Source organism: Staurois parvus, unplaced genomic scaffold (genome assembly GCF_062004578.1).
Source record: "Staurois parvus isolate SC_StPar_1 unplaced genomic scaffold, SC_StPar_1.0 ptg000468l, whole genome shotgun sequence".
Lineage (NCBI taxonomy): Eukaryota > Metazoa > Chordata > Amphibia > Anura > Ranidae > Staurois > Staurois parvus.
Genome location: NW_028318264.1, coordinates 5444059 through 5461422, shown reverse-complemented (window position 1 = coordinate 5461422; position 17364 = coordinate 5444059). Strand labels below are relative to the sequence as shown.

The 17364-nt window shown below is 45.4% G+C and overlaps 1 protein-coding gene across 3 annotated transcripts in view; it reads right to left on the bottom strand.

Moving 5' to 3' along the window:
* The window catches only part of EPB41L4B (erythrocyte membrane protein band 4.1 like 4B), a 566800-nt gene that overhangs the window by 442811 nt on the left and 106625 nt on the right, over nt 1-17364 (bottom strand). For all 3 annotated transcript variants that reach the window (XM_089689066.1, XM_089689067.1, XM_089689068.1), the window contains exon 4: nt 2907-2985. In XM_089689066.1, the coding sequence (XP_089545192.1) occupies nt 2907-2985 (79 nt within the window). The remainder of the gene's footprint in view (nt 1-2906; nt 2986-17364) is intronic.

The window sequence follows — 17364 nt, the reverse complement described above, 5'->3', positions numbered from 1 at the left end:
GCAATTTTGTTTGCATGAAAAATTGGGGCAGATTCGCCCAGCATTTTTAGGCAACAACGAAATTAAATGGCACCTGAACACACTGATGCGATTCCACCCGCGATTAAAAATGCCTACATGTGGAAGGAGCTATTAGGGATTACATACACGAATACTGCGGATAGGATTTTAAAAGTCACCCATCCTTTCACAAATCTGTGGACCAGTTAGGCAGTGGCACATGCCGTGTTCAATCATCACATTTTACCTGTGCCAGGGAGTTATTTTGTAAGCTTCTGATTAGTTTAGCAGAGAGAGTGTGGCCACTGGCCTGATCCGCTTAGTATCTAAAAATCTAAAGGGTCACTTGCTTGTCAAGTAGTCTGGCCATTCGATATATAAGACATATTCCCATCACACCCCAAACCAAAAACCATGCTTATGCAGGAGGAATCCCATATATGCAACAGTAATAGAATATGATGACAGCATAACAATTTTTTTTTCTATTGTAGAAAGTCCACTTTTACCGCATCATGAAAATCACACTAATGTGCAATGTTCTAGATCTGCACAGTACAAACTCATTTAAACAAGCCAACATTTATATAAAAATACCACAAAAAACACAACATCCCCTGTTCCCATGGCATCACTATGACATCAGAATGCTGATTAAATGAGCAGTTCGTAATCTAATTCTATGACATGCACAGGAGAAATTACAGAACAGCAGGTCTGTCCCATATACAGTACTTGGCAACTATGGCACAGTGCAACTATAAAGGCTCCATTTAGAGACCAAGATGCACTAAGCAAAACTGATGTACTAACACTTACTTCACCCCACCATATAGCATGCCTATTAAGGACAGTGGTCGGCATTGGTATAGGGTTTAGTTTTTGGAATGCTATCAAATTTGGTAGTAGAACAGTGTGGTCAATCACCAATGACTGATAGTTTATGCTTTAGAAGAGTAAAGCCAGAATTGTAGATGCCATTAACCACTGAGATTCCTGGACTGACACAGAAATCACATTTTTCAAACATATGGAAGTAAGAGGGGAAAGGAGAGGTTTGGAAGCTCAAGGAAGATGTTTCAAGGAAGCAGAAAAACACAGTAAGAAATTATTTCATTAAAAAAACAGGGCCATTAAGTGGCAGATGTGTATTAATTATTTTTAGAGAACAAAAATATTGTTTAGTGGCATTTTAGGAGTGCAACATCTGACTGAGGGAAACAGATGAGAAAGAAAATGCAGGTATACGGTGAAGGAAATAAGTATTGGATCCCTTGCTGATTTTGAATGTTTGCCCACTCACAAAGAAATGATCAGTCTAAAAATCGAATGTTCGGTGTATTGTAACACTGAGAGACAGAATACAACACATTCAGCAGAAATGCATGTCTAACAAATGATGACTGATTTGCATGTTTATGAGGGAAATAAGGATTTGATCCCCTTCACAAAACATGACTTCGTACTCGGTGGCAAAGCCCTTGTTGGCAATCACTGAGGTCAGACGCTTCCTGTAGTTGGCCACCAGGTTTGCACACATCTCAGGAAGGATTTTGGCCCACTCCTCTTGGCAGATACTTTCCAAGTCATTAAGGTTTGGTGGCTGATGTTTGGCAACTCTAACTTTCAGCTCCCTCCACAGATTTTCAATCGGATTAAGGACTAGAGACTGGCTAGGCCACTCCAGGACCTTAATGTGCTTCTTCTTGAGCCACTCCTTTGTTGCCTTGGCCGTGTGTTTTGGGTCATTGTCATGCTGGAACACCCATCCACGCCCCAGAGTTTTATTTCTGACAAGAGCTTTGCTTTTTTAAGCTAGTGTGCATGGAGCCTCAAAAAGCTCCATCTGTAAAGATTTTTAAAATCCTACTCAAAACTAAACTATTTATCTAGTCTGTGGACGTAGATAATGTCACACAATTCTATTGCACTGAGCAGCTGCAACTACCGCAATCACCCAGCTTCTAAAATGTATTGCAGCCAAAATTAAGGGAATACAAATCTTGCCGGTGACCTTATATAACTTTTGGCTGAAAGGGATAATTTATTAGTCAAGTCCATGTAAAGCTGGTACAAAAAATGGCCACTGCCCCGATCTAAAACTGGCCTTAACAGCAAGGAGCACATGGAAGAGCAACGCATGTCAAACAACAAAAAAGAGAAATTCCCAGCTCTAACTTGCCAGCCAGCCTACAAACAAACCAAATTAACCTAACAGAATGCGTTAAAAACAGGGATTTAGTTAGCACACATTTGTAGAGGCACATGTATTTAATGGATAGACCACGGGAGGGTGGGCTCCCTCAGGTCCATCTGCCCTTGGTCTAGCCATTAAATACATGTGCCTCTACTATGGGGGCTCTTAAAATTGGAGTTAGAATACTGGGGTGCCGTGATGAGGCTCTGTAGCTTACGCATGTATTTGAAAATGTATGCTAACAAAACCCTGTTTTTAACGCATACTGTTAGACAGGTTAATTCAGTTTGTTTGCAGGCTGGCAAGTTAGAGCTGACAATTTCTCTTTTTTGTTGTTTGACGTGCGTCACCCTTCCATGTGCTTCTTGCTGTTAAGGCTGAAGGGGAAAACTAGCACTGTAAAATACTACAAGCTGATGAAGACCTATCAACACTGACTCAAGGCTGTTACTGCACCCAAAGGTGAATCTAATACATACGGATTTGAAAAAGGTGTATTAGGAGTGTGCAGGCAGCTATTCGGTGCATGTTTAATTGCAACTATTTAAAACCCTTTGCAGAGATCTGCTTTTACTCTGACATGAAAGAGTATGTTTCTGATGATCATTGTAATCATATTGGGGGGCGTGTGAATAATTTATAGATATATACCATACACACACAGTAATGGTAACAAATATGCTGACAAATCGCTGTATATACTACATACCTTGTAAACTCTTCATGAAGATTGTTTGGTTCTGAGGAGTAATATTTAATTCGAAAGTGCAAATTATACGGAGGGCCAACTGTTTAAGATGAAAAAAAAGTTTACGGTCATGAAACAATAAAACACAATTGTACATTTTTAACACTCAGGAGTGCTTTATTGAAAGAGAGCAAAACACATCATACAGAAGTAAAAGAGCAAATTGTACTGTACATACATACATACATACATACAATACCAAAAAAGAATCCAGCATCGTCTCACAGATATCACCTCAGGGGGGAGTGGGGAAAGGGAAAGAAAAGGATAGGGAGGGGGGAAATTGTATACATTTTAATATCTTCTACATTTATCAATCTGTTCTGCTGAAAGAAAATATGCCTATTAAATCAGAAATATATAAAGGTAAAATTAATTTTTAGTGAGTTGTATAATGCAAACAAGCTTTATTCCATAGCATTTCTTTATATACCCAAACAAAAAGTACCATTCAAAGACTAGCAAACGTGATAGGTTTTAAATGTCAGTTACTCCAGAATGATGCACTGAACATTACATTAAACTAGCCACAAAAGAAGTATTCTGCCCTTTATTCTGATCACAAAATTAGAGATCTGTTAATATCTATAGAGAAGCAGGTAAAAAGGTTAATTGGCGCCAGAAGGCATAAGGCCATAGCGTGCTCAAGTTCACAGCAAATGTGCCAGCATATTGAGAGAGAAGACATCCAGCAGCTCTTGAACCAGATGTGTGTCTGCATACACATCTATTTCCAATGAGTGGAGCCAAAAAGATTTGTTTTCTTACAAGCATATTTATTTATCCCCCACTTTAGGTTACATATGTTAAAAACAAGTTTTAAAGCAGAAGTTCGGCCAAAAACAACAAGATAAAAAGAAAAGCCAATTAAAGGTCAAAGTAAGACCAGTTTTTCACTAGTACTAAAGTGGATGTAAAAGTTCCAGGTTTTTTTTAACTTCATATGCAGCAGCCCTCTGTTACCTGAGCCCCCTCTCAATGCAGCAATGTGCACAGGAGCCTAGGGTATCCAAAGCCTCTCCTTCCTCACTGGCAGCAAAAGCCATTGCCAGTGAGCCAATGAGGAGAGATTAGGGGCGGGCTGGACCACGCTCTGTGTCCGAATGGACAGTGGCTAAGGAACGAGCCTGCTCGGGTGCCCCCATAGCAAGCTGTGGCGGCACTTGGCAGGAGGGAGGAGCAAGGCACCAGCGGGGGACCCGAAAAAAGAAGGATCGGTGCAGCTCTGTGCAAAACCACTGTACAGAGCAGGTGAGTATATGCTTGTTATTAAAAAAAAAAAAGTCAGCCTTTAACCACTAGGGGACTGCCTGCAGTACATATACTGCTAAAAGGCGGCCCCTCTACGCAGGATCACATATTAAAAATCGTGATCCTGCATTCCAGGGTAGGGGGCGCGTGCGAGGTGCGCGACCGCCCTACCAGCGGCACCGATCACAGCCGCGGGTGTAAATCACCGGGTCCCGGCCAGTGATTACCCGCTGGAGCCCGGCGACTGCTGGCAATCACTGACAGGGAGGAAGGCTGCATTGTTTTCAATGAAGCTTTCCTCCCTGTCAGCTTTCAGTACACTGTTCCAGGATCGCTGGTCACAGCCTTCAGGAACAGTGTGTAACAGAGGTACACACCCTCAACCCCTAGTAAAAACCACTCCCCTCACACAGTTTACCCTTTGAGCCATTAGTACAGTGTCAGTGTTTATTCCTTTGCACTGATCACTGTATTGGTGTCACTGGGGATGTCAGTGACCCAAAGTCAGTTCCCCCCCAGTGGAGACCAGAATGGTGCCAATCATCTCTATAGCCTAAGAAATCAGAAGCTACGAGCATTTCATCACTTCAATTTCGCAGGATATAAACAGCACCATTTGTAAACTGGGAAAGCATCTGATCACACCGATCTTGGTGAGATTAGATAATGTAAGGGCAGAGGAGAGATCTAGAGTCTGATAGAACCCAGATTTCTGAAAAAAGAATATATGACAATGCCCATTGAAGTTATAGGGGATATTTGCATTCCCTGTGATAGCATTAAAAGTGATAAAAAAAAAAAAAAAAAAAGTTCCCTCACCCCCCCACGCACACGTGCACCAGCGTTCGTGAGCCTTGACCCTGTGCCAGTATGGAAACAGCAGTTGCACCATGCATGTGAGGTATCGCCACGAACGTCAGATCAAGGGCAGTAATACTAGCATTAGACCTCCTCTATAAATATGTTAATATGTTGAATCTGGTATATATCAGACTCAGAGATCAGAATTTTTATTTAACCACTTGCCCTCCAGAGGATTTACCCCCCTTAATGGCCAGGCCTTTTTTTGCTACTCAGCGCTGCACTAATTCAACTGATAATTGCGCAGTCATACAATGCTGCACCCAAACAAAATTTCCAGCCTTTTTTTCACACAGATAGATCTTTCTTTCGGTGGTATTTGATCACCTGTGCGCTTTTTATTTTTCGCCCTATAAACAAAAAAAGACCAAAAATTTTGAAGAAAAATTATATTTTTAACTTTCGGCTATAAAAAAATATAGAGAAAACTCAAAGTTAGTTATAAAATTTAGACCATAATGTATTCTGCTACATGTTTTTGGTAAAAAAAATCCAATAAGTGTATATTGATTGCTTGTGTGAATGTTATAGCGTCTACAAACTATGGTATAGATACTGCAATTTTTTTGCTATACGGTGTGAAATGCTCGTAGCCTCCAATTTCTTAGACTATAGAGATGGTTGACACCATTCTGGTCTCCAATCAGCTATATGGTCAGCTGGCAGAAACACTGGCCGCATTCTCAGGTTTACCCGATGGCACGGGACTGCCCGAGAAGACCGTGGAAGGCAGCAGGGGAGGGGGCATCACCTTCCGCTGCTTGTAAAAGCAATCCTGCAGCTAATTAGCTACTAAGATTGCTTTTACATGAAAGCTGATCGCTGGCTGTAAACAATTATACTAGGATGATGCCTGCAGCTGAAGGCATCATCCTGGTATAACCATTCAAAGTCCATTGATGTATCAGTATGTCGCTGGTCCTTGTTGGGTATATATGCTATGTTTTTTTTTTTTTTTTTTTTTTTTTTTGTATGCAGCCTGTGTGCTGAATGAAAAAAACAGAATAAATCCAGAAAAAGTGTGTGGTATTCCCAGCATTAGAATATATCGCCCTGCATCCACCCTTCTAATGGTGGGCACACATTAGGTCGCATGGTGCCACATGTGCCAGTTCCAAGATACCTAAATAGGATTTTTTTTTTTTTTTTATACAGGATTTAAATAGTGCCAACAGTTTGCTCAGTTCTTTACAATATAACGGGAGACAATACAGCAACTATTTAGTTCAATGCAAGAGGGATAGGAGGGCCCTGCTCCTTGGAGCTTACAATCTAATTTTATATGATAGATCAACGCAAAGTGGCACTTAATTGTGAAGGGGAAAGAAAATAATCAATGGTTTTCAAAATGTTTACAAATAAATATCTAAAAAGTGTGGCGTGCATTTGTATTCGCCCCCCTTTACTCTGATACCCCTAACTAAAATCTAGTGGAACAAATTGCCTTCAGAAGTTACTCAATTAGTAAATGTAGTCCACCTGTGTGTAATTTAATCTCAATATAAATACAACTGTTACGTGAAGCCCTCAGACGTTTGTTACAGAACATTAGTGAACAAACAGCATTGTGAAGGAACACACCAGACAGGTCAGGGATAAAGTTGTGGAGAAGTTTAAAGCAGGGTTAGGGTATCAGAAAATATCCAAAACTTTGAACATCTCACAGAGCATTGTTCAATCCATCATCCGAAAATGGAAAGAACAAAAAGGGACAACTGCAAATCTACCAAGACATTGCCGCCCATCTAAACGGACAGGCAGGGCAAGGAGTGCATTAATCGGAGAAGCAGCCAAAAGGCCCATGGTTACTTCGGAGGAGCTGCAGAGATCCACAGCTGAGGTAAGAGAATCTGTCCACAGCACAACTATTAGTTGTGCACTCCACAAATTTGGCCATTACGGTAGAGTGGCAACAAGAAAGCCATTGTTGAAAGAAAGCCATGAGAAGTCCCAATTGCAGTTTGCGAGAAGACATGTGGGGGACACAGCAAACATGTGGAAGAAAGTGCTCTGGTCAGATGAGACCAAAATTGGCCTAAAAGCAAAACGCTATTGTCACGATCGCGGCGTCAAAAGCAAAGCAAAGATCGCAACCCTATGGTCAGGATCCACCCAGGAGCCTGGAACTGCACCTGGCTCAGCCTCTCAGCGATCCGCCAAGACCACCACTCTAGGCAACCAAGCAGAGACCTTAGAAACTGATCAAGAGGATTTGTTTCACCCTATGGTAAAACTGAGAGATTGCTTCCCGCAGGCATGACGCCATGATAGAATCCCTTGTACCGCAATTGAACAAACTACGAAAAATGTGAGCGGCTGCAGAATATCTGCATTAGGGGCTTACCTGAGGCCACTCTGGATCTGGTCCCTACTCTCCAAGGGGTTTTCAGTCTTATCCTGGGAGATACTGCATCTTGAGCGAAAACCGGAGCTCGATTTGACTGCTCAGCATGCGATTGTAATGAAAGTAAGTGTTTTCGTGTGCAAGGGTAATCTAAGGGAATAAAAGGGTTTTTTTTTCTCATTTAGGCCGCAGCTTCATTTACTCCCTCAGCAGATGTGCTTCTGCTAAGTGTTAAGAGAGCATGACACTCCCCTTTCTTGACAAGCACCCAATCGGTGCTCATTACACTGCAAGGTCTCTCCCCTCGCTGCTAGTCCCCAGGTGCGGTGCTGGACACAGGCAGTGAGGGGAGTAGGAGATAAAAGAGAGCAATGTAAAAAACATTAAATGTTTGAAGCAGAGTTCCACCTAAAAGTGGAAACTCTGATTGTTTGGCTCCTTCCCTTCTCCACTGCCATATTTGGCACTTTTTGGGGGGGAACGGATACCTGGTTTTGAAAGGTACCCGCTCCCACTTCTGGCTCACTTTGCTGTGGTGAAGTGAGCCAAAAGTTTGCTCCCGCAGTCTTCTGGGACACTTCACAGACTGCCGGACCAATCAGGATGCCCAGTGCGACTTGCGCATGTGCAGTGGGCACCCAGCTGTGGAGCTGCAAGTTGTCACAGCCTGGTGCCCACAGTTGAGATGGTGGCACTGGGGAGAGAAGAGACCAAACATTGCTGGACCCTGGGACAGGTGCGTGTTTATTAAAAGTCAGCAGCTACAGTTTTTGTTTTAATAAAAACACAAAAATGTCTGGAACTCCGCTTTAAGTCGCCATAAAGACAATTTCATTTTAAAAGCCCCAAACATTCCTAAAAGCACCTCTGCCTAATAAAAAAATATCAACTCTTCGTATTTATTTTTTAACAGGACAAGTAGATTGTCATGGAGGGATGTAGAAGTAGATTGGGACACCGATTTAATCCCTTGGACAAGGAGTTTCTAAAAAATGTCCACACCCTTGGTTGCCCCATGTCAAATCCTCTGTACACCTCTCCTGCACATACTGCCTGTCTCAACAGTCCTTCTCTTTACTCCTTGCCCCATGTTAAACCATCCTCACTACTACACTGCACATATTGGTTGCTGTCAAACCCCCTACACACCTCTACTTAACATACATCCTGCTGTCAAATACACTGTACCACTCCCCTGCAAATACTGCCCACTAAGACACTTCTTGCAAAAGTATGCTTGACTGGAAAAGGTTTGGGAATTTCCAAATTGCTAAGAAGTGACACTGTGGGCAGTATGTGCAGGAGAGTAGTACAGAGGATGTGACAGCAAAGAGTTTGTGCTGGGACAGAGTGAAAGGGGTGTGAAAGTGGCCAGTATGTGCAGGATAGTAGTTTGAAGGGTAGGACAGTGGGCAGTGAGTGCAGGAGAGTAGTTTGAAGGGTAGGACAGTGGGCAGTGAGTGCAGGAGAGTAGTTTGAAGGGTAGGACAGTGGGCAGTGAGTGCAGGAGAGTAGTTTGAAGGGTAGGACAGTGGGCAGTGAGTGCAGGAGAGTAGTTTGAAGGGTAGGACGGTGGGCAGTGAGTGCAGGAGAGTAGTTTGAAGGGTAGGACAGTGGGCAGTGAGTGCAGGAGAGTAGTTTGAAGGGTAGGACGGTGGGCAGTGTGTGCAGGAGAGTAGTTTGAAGGGTAGGACGGTGGGCAGTGTGTGCAGGAGAGGAGGGCAGATGGTATGACAGGGAGTATGTGCAAGAGAGAAGTGAGTAAGGTAGGATGGAGCAGTAGGTTTAGAAAAGGTGTGAATAGAGTATGACAGGACAGAATTGTGTAGGAGTGAGAAGGGTAGAACAGCAGATAATACGGGGTTGATTTACTAAAACTGGAGCAAAACCAGGTGCAGCGCTGCATAGAAACCAATCCGCTTCCAGATTTTGTCAAAGCTTAATTGCTTAATTCCTCTATGTGTAGGAGAAGCACAGAGTATATGACAGACAAACAGAATATACAAAATCAATTGAAAAGTAAAAGTACACAGGGAGTTTTTATTTTACTTTTTCAACATATCTGAACAAGCAAACATTAGATCTTCATTCAAACAGTGCCTAGATAAAGGTGCTATATTTCAACAAACAGTTCTGGTGTAATTTATTCTCATATAAATGCACAGAGTGCAGAGGATATTACAGGGTGATTTATGTGCAGGAGAAGAAGAGTGCAGAGTGTATTACATGGGAAATATGTGTAGGAATATGAAGGGTATGACAGTGGGCAGTATGCACAGGACTGAGGTATGGAGGGTATGACAGTGGGCAGTATGTGTAGGAGAGGAGTGTGAAAGATGTGCAAAATGGGCAGCATGTGAAGTAGAGGACTCTAGAGGTATGACGGGGCAGTATGTATGGGAAAATAAATTGTGGAATGTATGATAAGCAAGCATTATGTGGAGATGTGTGGAGGTTATGGCAGTGGGAACATCAGTTAATATTTTGACATATAAATAGTAGTCTTTGATTTTATTCATAATTTGCAAAAAAATAAAAAAATATGGACATAGGCAAACAGGTGAATGATAGGGATGGAGAAATGTGCCCCATAATTTAGCACCCATTTATAATAGAGTAATTATAGAGTAGCAGCATGGGCACCAGTTTCTTCATACAAAAGAGTTTTTCAGAGAGGGAATAAAAGGTTAAAATCAGCATCCAGGAATGTATCTGCTAAAATGCTGGGGATGTGGGAGATGGGGCAGGGCTTTGTTGCAGTGGGTTGTTTAAACAGGCAATGGGGTAGCCTACGAGGTGGCGCTACAGGAAATGACATCATTACGATCCTGCGGGGATACCCAGAAGTGGTGAGATACACCTGCATTGCGGGAAGGCCCACACTAAGCATAGTGGAGCCGTCCCATTGAGAGATTATTCGAGTTTACCTGGCTGCAGGGCGGAATGTACCTCTACAATACATGTGAGCCCAATAGTGGATTTTTAAGTGAATGTATTGAGTAGTTTTAATAAAAGGGTTTTACACTATTCAAGTATTTCCCTATATGATGATCACAGTGACACTTTGAATGAGGTGGATTCCTGGAACAGGTACATCAGATTTGAGAATCTATAATAAAGCGCATCTAGACCAGCTCTTAAGTGAGAAGGTCATGGTTGTCTGGTGAGTTTTCCATTCTGGTGCACAGTGGTGGAGTGAAACCACTAGAGACAGTACTGAAGCAATGAGATTGAAGTTTACACTATTTTTGCATGAAGCACTTTTATTTGCACATATGGAAGAAGATAAGCGATGAACTGCACATTTTTTTTGAAGAACTTTATATTGCACTTTATAAGGAATTGTATATTTATAGATATACGAGAGTTATTTTTTGTATATACAATATACAATAGAAGTGCTGTATATTGAGAGTAATACTATGTAACTACGCATACATTGTAAACTGGTCACTGAGGGTTTAACTCTTAAACTGTGCGGGTTATGGGGTTAACACTTTTGTGATGGGTGATCACTGAGAGGTTAATGCACATACACTGCAGACTGGTCACTGATGGGAAATGGACATATTCGGCTGGAAATCTTACTATTGTTATGGATAATGGGGTGTAAGGTGTGTGGAGGCAGGACACGTGAATGACCTAGTTGTAGCCTAAGATACACATATAAAATTGTGGAGTACACAATGGTAAATAATGAGAAACTTTACTTCCAAAGATGGGGGAGGCGAAAACGGGCTGCTGCTGAACTGAGCTTCATTCTTGAGTGCTGCACCTCCAGACTCTGGGTCTGGGCTTAAACTAGCTATACATGGATTGAAATTCAGCTGGTTCAGCATGGCACGGAAGTTGCACAAAAGTCGATCGACTGACTCTGTTCAACCAGCCTGTTGGAAAATGTTAGCTCGACCAGTGCTGCTATAGCCTGCAGCACTGATCTGTGTGTTATGACACTGGTGAAGTCTACCTCCTATCAGAATACAAAGACACAGCAGGGAGAATTCCCCCACCTACATGGAGTGTGTGGATGGGGGAATCTGGTCGGTTATTTCTTCGCTCAACCCAGCGGATGAATAAACAAAAATTGACCCATCTATGGCCAGTTTCAATGTTTACAGGAAGGACATGAACAGTGTTCAGTATGATATTTGTGATAGATTGTGTGACTGCACATTAAGAATATTTGCTGAAGGGATACAGGAGAAAACCCTTGTGTGTTTGCTGGAGGAGATTTACAGAAGATCTCAATGAAGAAGTCTGTGTACTGAAGATATGTTTTCACTAGGGGAAAATGCTGATTTGCACAGCATGAAAATTAGAACTTTGAAAGCTAGACATTTAACACCAAGGGAGTCATAACATTTATTTTCTATATCATATGAGCATTAAAAAGTATCTACCTATTATAAACATTAAAACAAAAAAAAATGATGTATTTGATTGTATTTTCCATTATGTGTCATGTCTAGCCTTGATAGCACAAATAACTATCTGTAATAACACTCCATGTCTAGTGGTTATCACCAGCAGGTGTTTGTGAAACCCCTGATGCTACTTTCTTGATGCATTTCATGGATTGCTCTACTTCATCAGGACAGTTACAGTCATATATAAACAACAAAAGTACACCAAAATTGATAGAGAGAAGCTTCCATCTTCGACCACCTCTGGAGGGGTCCCCCCACTGCCATTGGGGCAGGTTCCCTAGCCAAGACTAGGTCAGTCTGAAGACTGCTAAGCCAGCAAGAGTGGTAGGGACAGCACTTTACTGTGGATTTAGTGCACTTTAGTTATTGAAATATAACCATGACTGTCCTAATAAAGTTGAGAAATCTGAAGTGCACTGAGAACACAGTCTCTCCAGCCAAGGAGATACTGTATATGTTTGTGAAAATTTTGATGTACAAGGAGTTTCAAAACACATGATGGTGATCATTACTACTGCTAGATAATTAGGTACTGATAGTTATTTGTGATATCAAGGATAACAATTATGCATAATAAAAACAAGTATTTGTTAATGTTTTATTGGATATATAATTTACTTTTTGATGTCAATATGAAAACAAAAACACACTATTGTTTAAAAACAGATTTACTAATGTTATGACATCCTTTGGTATCCTTAACCTCCCTGGCAGTCTGATTATGTCAATATTTTTGAATGTCAATGCAGTACATTGCTTTGCATGGAAATTTGTTGTTTTACATTGTAGGCCTGTAATTCTTAGGAATAACTCACTTAAATTTTTCCAAACAAAAGTCCAGTAAACATCCCGGGTATGATAAAGTTCAAAACACGAAATCATAAATTATAATATAATAAATCATTATAAAATTATAAAAATAATAATAAAATTTAATTCAATAATGTAATCAAACCAAACACACTGAAATTGGAAATAGAGCGCCAAGTTCACACATCATTGAGCTCAGTCGCAGAATCGCCGCTGTCGTCACTTTCAGTGTCTAATGATGAATCTCCCCATGAATCAGTATCGCTAAATTCTGCAAGTGATTCTAATTCACTATCGCTGTTTTCTAGCTGGTTTAAAACCGCTTTTGAACTAAAGGGACGCTTTTTGGATGCCATGGACGTTCTCAAGTTTCCAGGCAGAAAGAACAGTAAAAGTGCAGGCAGGGCACAGGACAAAGCACTCGGGACAAAACTGAGGTGAAATGCTTTGATACAGTAATGTAATCTTAACAGATTACAATGTATTGTGTGTATGTCATGTTTTGTTTACTTTTTTAATCTCCCACCGGTTCCGCCCCGTCTCACGGAGCTCGTAGGGAAGGGAACCTGAAAGACGGATGTCTGGCATCGGCCGGAGAACACAGTGGGAGGAGATCGAGGGATCGCAGGTACAAGGTAAGTTTCACTGCAGTGTAATCCTGAGTGTGTCTCGGGGTTACCTCTTTCGGTACTCAAATATAACCCCGAGCCACACTTTGTATTACCGCCAGGGAGGTTAAAGGGCCCAGTATACTGGATCTTTGGCTGTGCCGATTTATGGGATATGGATACCCTTCTATAGTGCACATTATGATGAATTCATATTTACTCCTACAGCTTGCAAAATATACAAAATACTCCGTGCATTACTGTCAGGGCTCCCAGGTATGACCAGAGATGTGTGACTGATGCAGGGAAACGCAGACTTCAGAAATGTGATAAACAATATAATTTATTAACACTAACCATACAAACATAAACGCAGGGCAATACTAAACATAATACAGTGCAAACAAACCAAACCAACCACCCACAGATAACAGTACATACAAGCAAGCGTCGTCAGGCAGGCCGGGTCAATATCAATTGGGCAGGTAGGTACGGGGGGAGCAAGCAGAGAATGGTCGGGGTCACAGGCCAGGTTCAGCAGGTAGCAAGCAGCGAGGTACAGAGGGTCAGACAGAGGGGTGGTCAGGGTCACAAGCCAGGATCAGAGCAGGAGAAGTCAGCAGCAGTTCAGATCAGGGTCAGCAAAGGAACAGAAACAGGATGCAGGACAGATACAGGGCCCAGGACAAACACAACACCAAGGCAGAGTCTGCAAGTCTGGCCATCCCTTAAATACCCCAGTATCATCAGTTCCAGGTGTTAGCTGGCTGAAAGGTTGAGTCTCTGATTGCTGGGAGCACCCGCTGGCCAGCCCTGGTACTGCAGATCAAAAGGCAGGTGAGTCCCACCATTGCTGGCCAGTCCATTCCTAACAGTACCCCCCCCTCAAGGAGCGGCCTCAGGACGCTCCAAACAGTCCTAGCTGGGCAAAATGTTCCACCGCCCGGGTCTGGCAACTGGCGGGATAGCAAAGACTGGCACACCGGGCAGGACTCCGGGCAGCGGCACACCGGGCTGGACTCCGGGCAGCGGCACATCGAGCAGAGGCACTCCGGGCAGAGGCACACCGGGCAGAGGCACATCGGGCAGGACTCCGGGCAGAGGCACATCGGGCAGGACTCCGGGCAGAGGCACATCGGGCAGGACTCCGGGCAGAGGCACACCGGGCAGAGGCACATCGGGCAGGACTCCGGGCAGAGGCACATCGGGCAGAGGCACATCGGGCAGGATTCCGGGCAGAGGCACATCGGGCAGGACTCCGGGCAGAGGCACATCGGATTACCAGGCGGAGCAGCAGGCACCGGGCCCCCGGGCGGGGCGACAGGCATCGTGCCCCCAGGCGGGGCGACAGGCATCGTGCCCCCAGGCGGGGCGACAGGCATCGTGCCCCCAGGCGGGGCGGCGGGCGCCGGACCCCCAGGCGGAGCGACAGGTCTCGTTCCCTCAGGCGGAGCGGCGGGCGCCGGACCCCCAGGCGGAGCGACAGGTCTCGGGCCCTCAGGCGGAGCGGCGGGCGCCGGACCCCCAGGAGGAGCGACAGGTCTCGGGCCCTCAGGCGGAGCGGCGGGCGCCGGACCCCCAGGTGGAGCGACAGGTCTCGGGCCCTCAGGCGGAGCGGCGGGCGCCGGACCCCCAGGCGGAGCGACAGGTCTCGGGCCCATAGGCGGAGCGGCGGGCGCCGGACCCCCAGGAGGAGCGACAGGTCTCGGGCCCTCAGGCGGAGCGGCGGGCGCCGGACCCCCAGATGGAGCGACAGGTCTCGGGCCCTCAGGCGGAGCGGCGGGCGCCGGACCCCCAGGTGGAGCGACAGGTCTCGGGCCCTCAGGCGGAGCGGCGGGCGCCGGACCCCCAGGTGGAGCGACAGGTCTCGGGCCCTCAGACGGAGCGGCGGGCACCGAGTCACCAGGCACGACAGTGGGCTCCGAGTCAACTGGTATGACCGCAGGCACTGGGTCAGACATTGTATGGTCTGGCTGGACAGTGGGCATCGGGTCACCAGGCATCAGGTCATTTGGCTCGACAGCGGGCACCGCGTCATCTGGCAAGGCAGTGGGCTCCAAGTCAACTGGTATGACCGCGGGCACTGGGTCAGACATTGTATGGTCTGGCTGGACAGTGGGCATCGGGTCACCAGGCATCAGGTCATTTGGCTCGACAGCGGGCACCGCGTCATCCGGCAAGGCAGTGGGCTCCGAGTCAACTGGTACGACAGTGAGCACCGGGGCATCAGGTACCGGATTGTCTGGCTCGACAGCGGGCATCGGGTCACCAGGTATGACAGCGGGCACTGGGTCACCAGGCATCAGGTCATTTGGCTTGTCAGCGGGCACCGCGTCATCTGGCAAGGCAGTGGGCACCGGGTCACCAGGCATTGGATCGTCTGGCTCGACAGCGGGCATCGGGTCACCAGGTATGACAGCGGGCACTGGGTCACCAGGCATCAGGTCATTTGGCTTGCCAGCGGGCACCGCGTCATCTGGCAAGGCAGTGGGCACCGGGTCACCAGATATGACAGCGGGCTCTGAGTCAATTGGCACGACAGCGGGCACTGGATCAGGTACCGGATCATCTGGATCAACAGCGGGCATCGAGTCAACTAGCCTAATAGGATCGTCGGGCTGGATCAGTTCATCATGCTGAGTAGCGGCATCAGGCTGAGGAGAGGCTTCAGGCTGAGGAGAGGCTTCAGGCTGAGGAGAGGCTTCAGGCTGAGGAGAGGCATCAGGCCGAGTAGAGGCTTCAGGCTGAGTAGAGGCTTCAGGCCGAGTCACGGAAGGCAGGCTCACCGGTTTGGATACTGGCAGGATGGTATTGGTTGGAAAGAATTTTCGCTTTTTTCTGGTTTTAACTACTGGAGCACTGCAAGTAAACGCAGGTCTGCAAACGAATGGAGCAGCTGGAGACAGAGAAAAACTGGAGGATGGAACAGGAGAGGGAGCAGTTGCTACAGAGGGCTCTTTTACAGGGTTAAAGGCAGGATAGGTGCAGCGAGTGGGAACAGGGTACTGACATGCGGTAGATAGCAGGGCAGGAGGAGCTGGTGGGAATACAGGAGTAGAGTTAGAAGCAGGACTGGGTCTTTGTAAGCTGACTGAGGCTGGGTGCAACAAATCTGTCCATGTCTGCAGTAGGGGTTGAACAAAGCTGAGCTTACACAAAGTCTGTCTGGTCAATGACTGCACTGCGTTGATACAATCTCTTAGTGTCTGTGGTGAACATGTAGAGTAACGCTCCAAAAGGTAACCCACATCATCCTCTAATAACCACACCAGGGACTCTACCTGGTCTGCACTAAATGGTGGCAAAAATTCATCCCTGCATTCGGGGGAACCAGATGAAACCAACTCTGCACAAACCTCAATCAATGGCTGCACCTCAGAGAACACTGTGCCCTGATCTACTAGAACATGAGCGAGCCGTATACATTCTAGCAATTCATCCCGGGTATACTCCTTCAGAGTTTGATAAGCATACTCCCTGTCATCAAACACTAGCAGATATAAATATTCAACCTCATCAAGATCCATCCTTCCCATCAACAAGCCAAGATGGCTTCCCTGTGCAGCCACTTCTGGTCAGGATTGGCCTTGGTGTAATGTCAGGGCTCCCAGGTATGACCAGAGATGTGTGACTGATGCAGGGAAACGCAGACTTCAGAAATGTGATAAACAATATAATTTATTAACACTAACCATACAAACATAAACGCAGGGCAATACTAAACATAATACAGTGCAAACAAACCAAACCAACCACCCACAGATAACAGTACATACAAGCAAGCGTCGTCAGGCAGGCCGGGTCAATATCAATTGGGCAGGTAGGTACGGGGGGAGCAAGCAGAGAATGGTCGGGGTCACAGGCCAGGTTCAGCAGGTAGCAAGCAGCGAGGTACAGAGGGTCAGACAGAGGGGTGGTCAGGGTCACAAGCCAGGATCAGAGCAGGAGAAGTCAGCAGCAGTTCAGATCAGGGTCAGCAAAGGAACAGAAACAGGATGCAGGACAGATACAGGGCCCAGGACAAACACAACACCAAGGCAGAGTCTGCAAGTCTGGCCATCCCTTAAATACCCCAGTATCATCAGTTCCAGGTGTTAGCTGGCTGAAAGGTTGAGTCT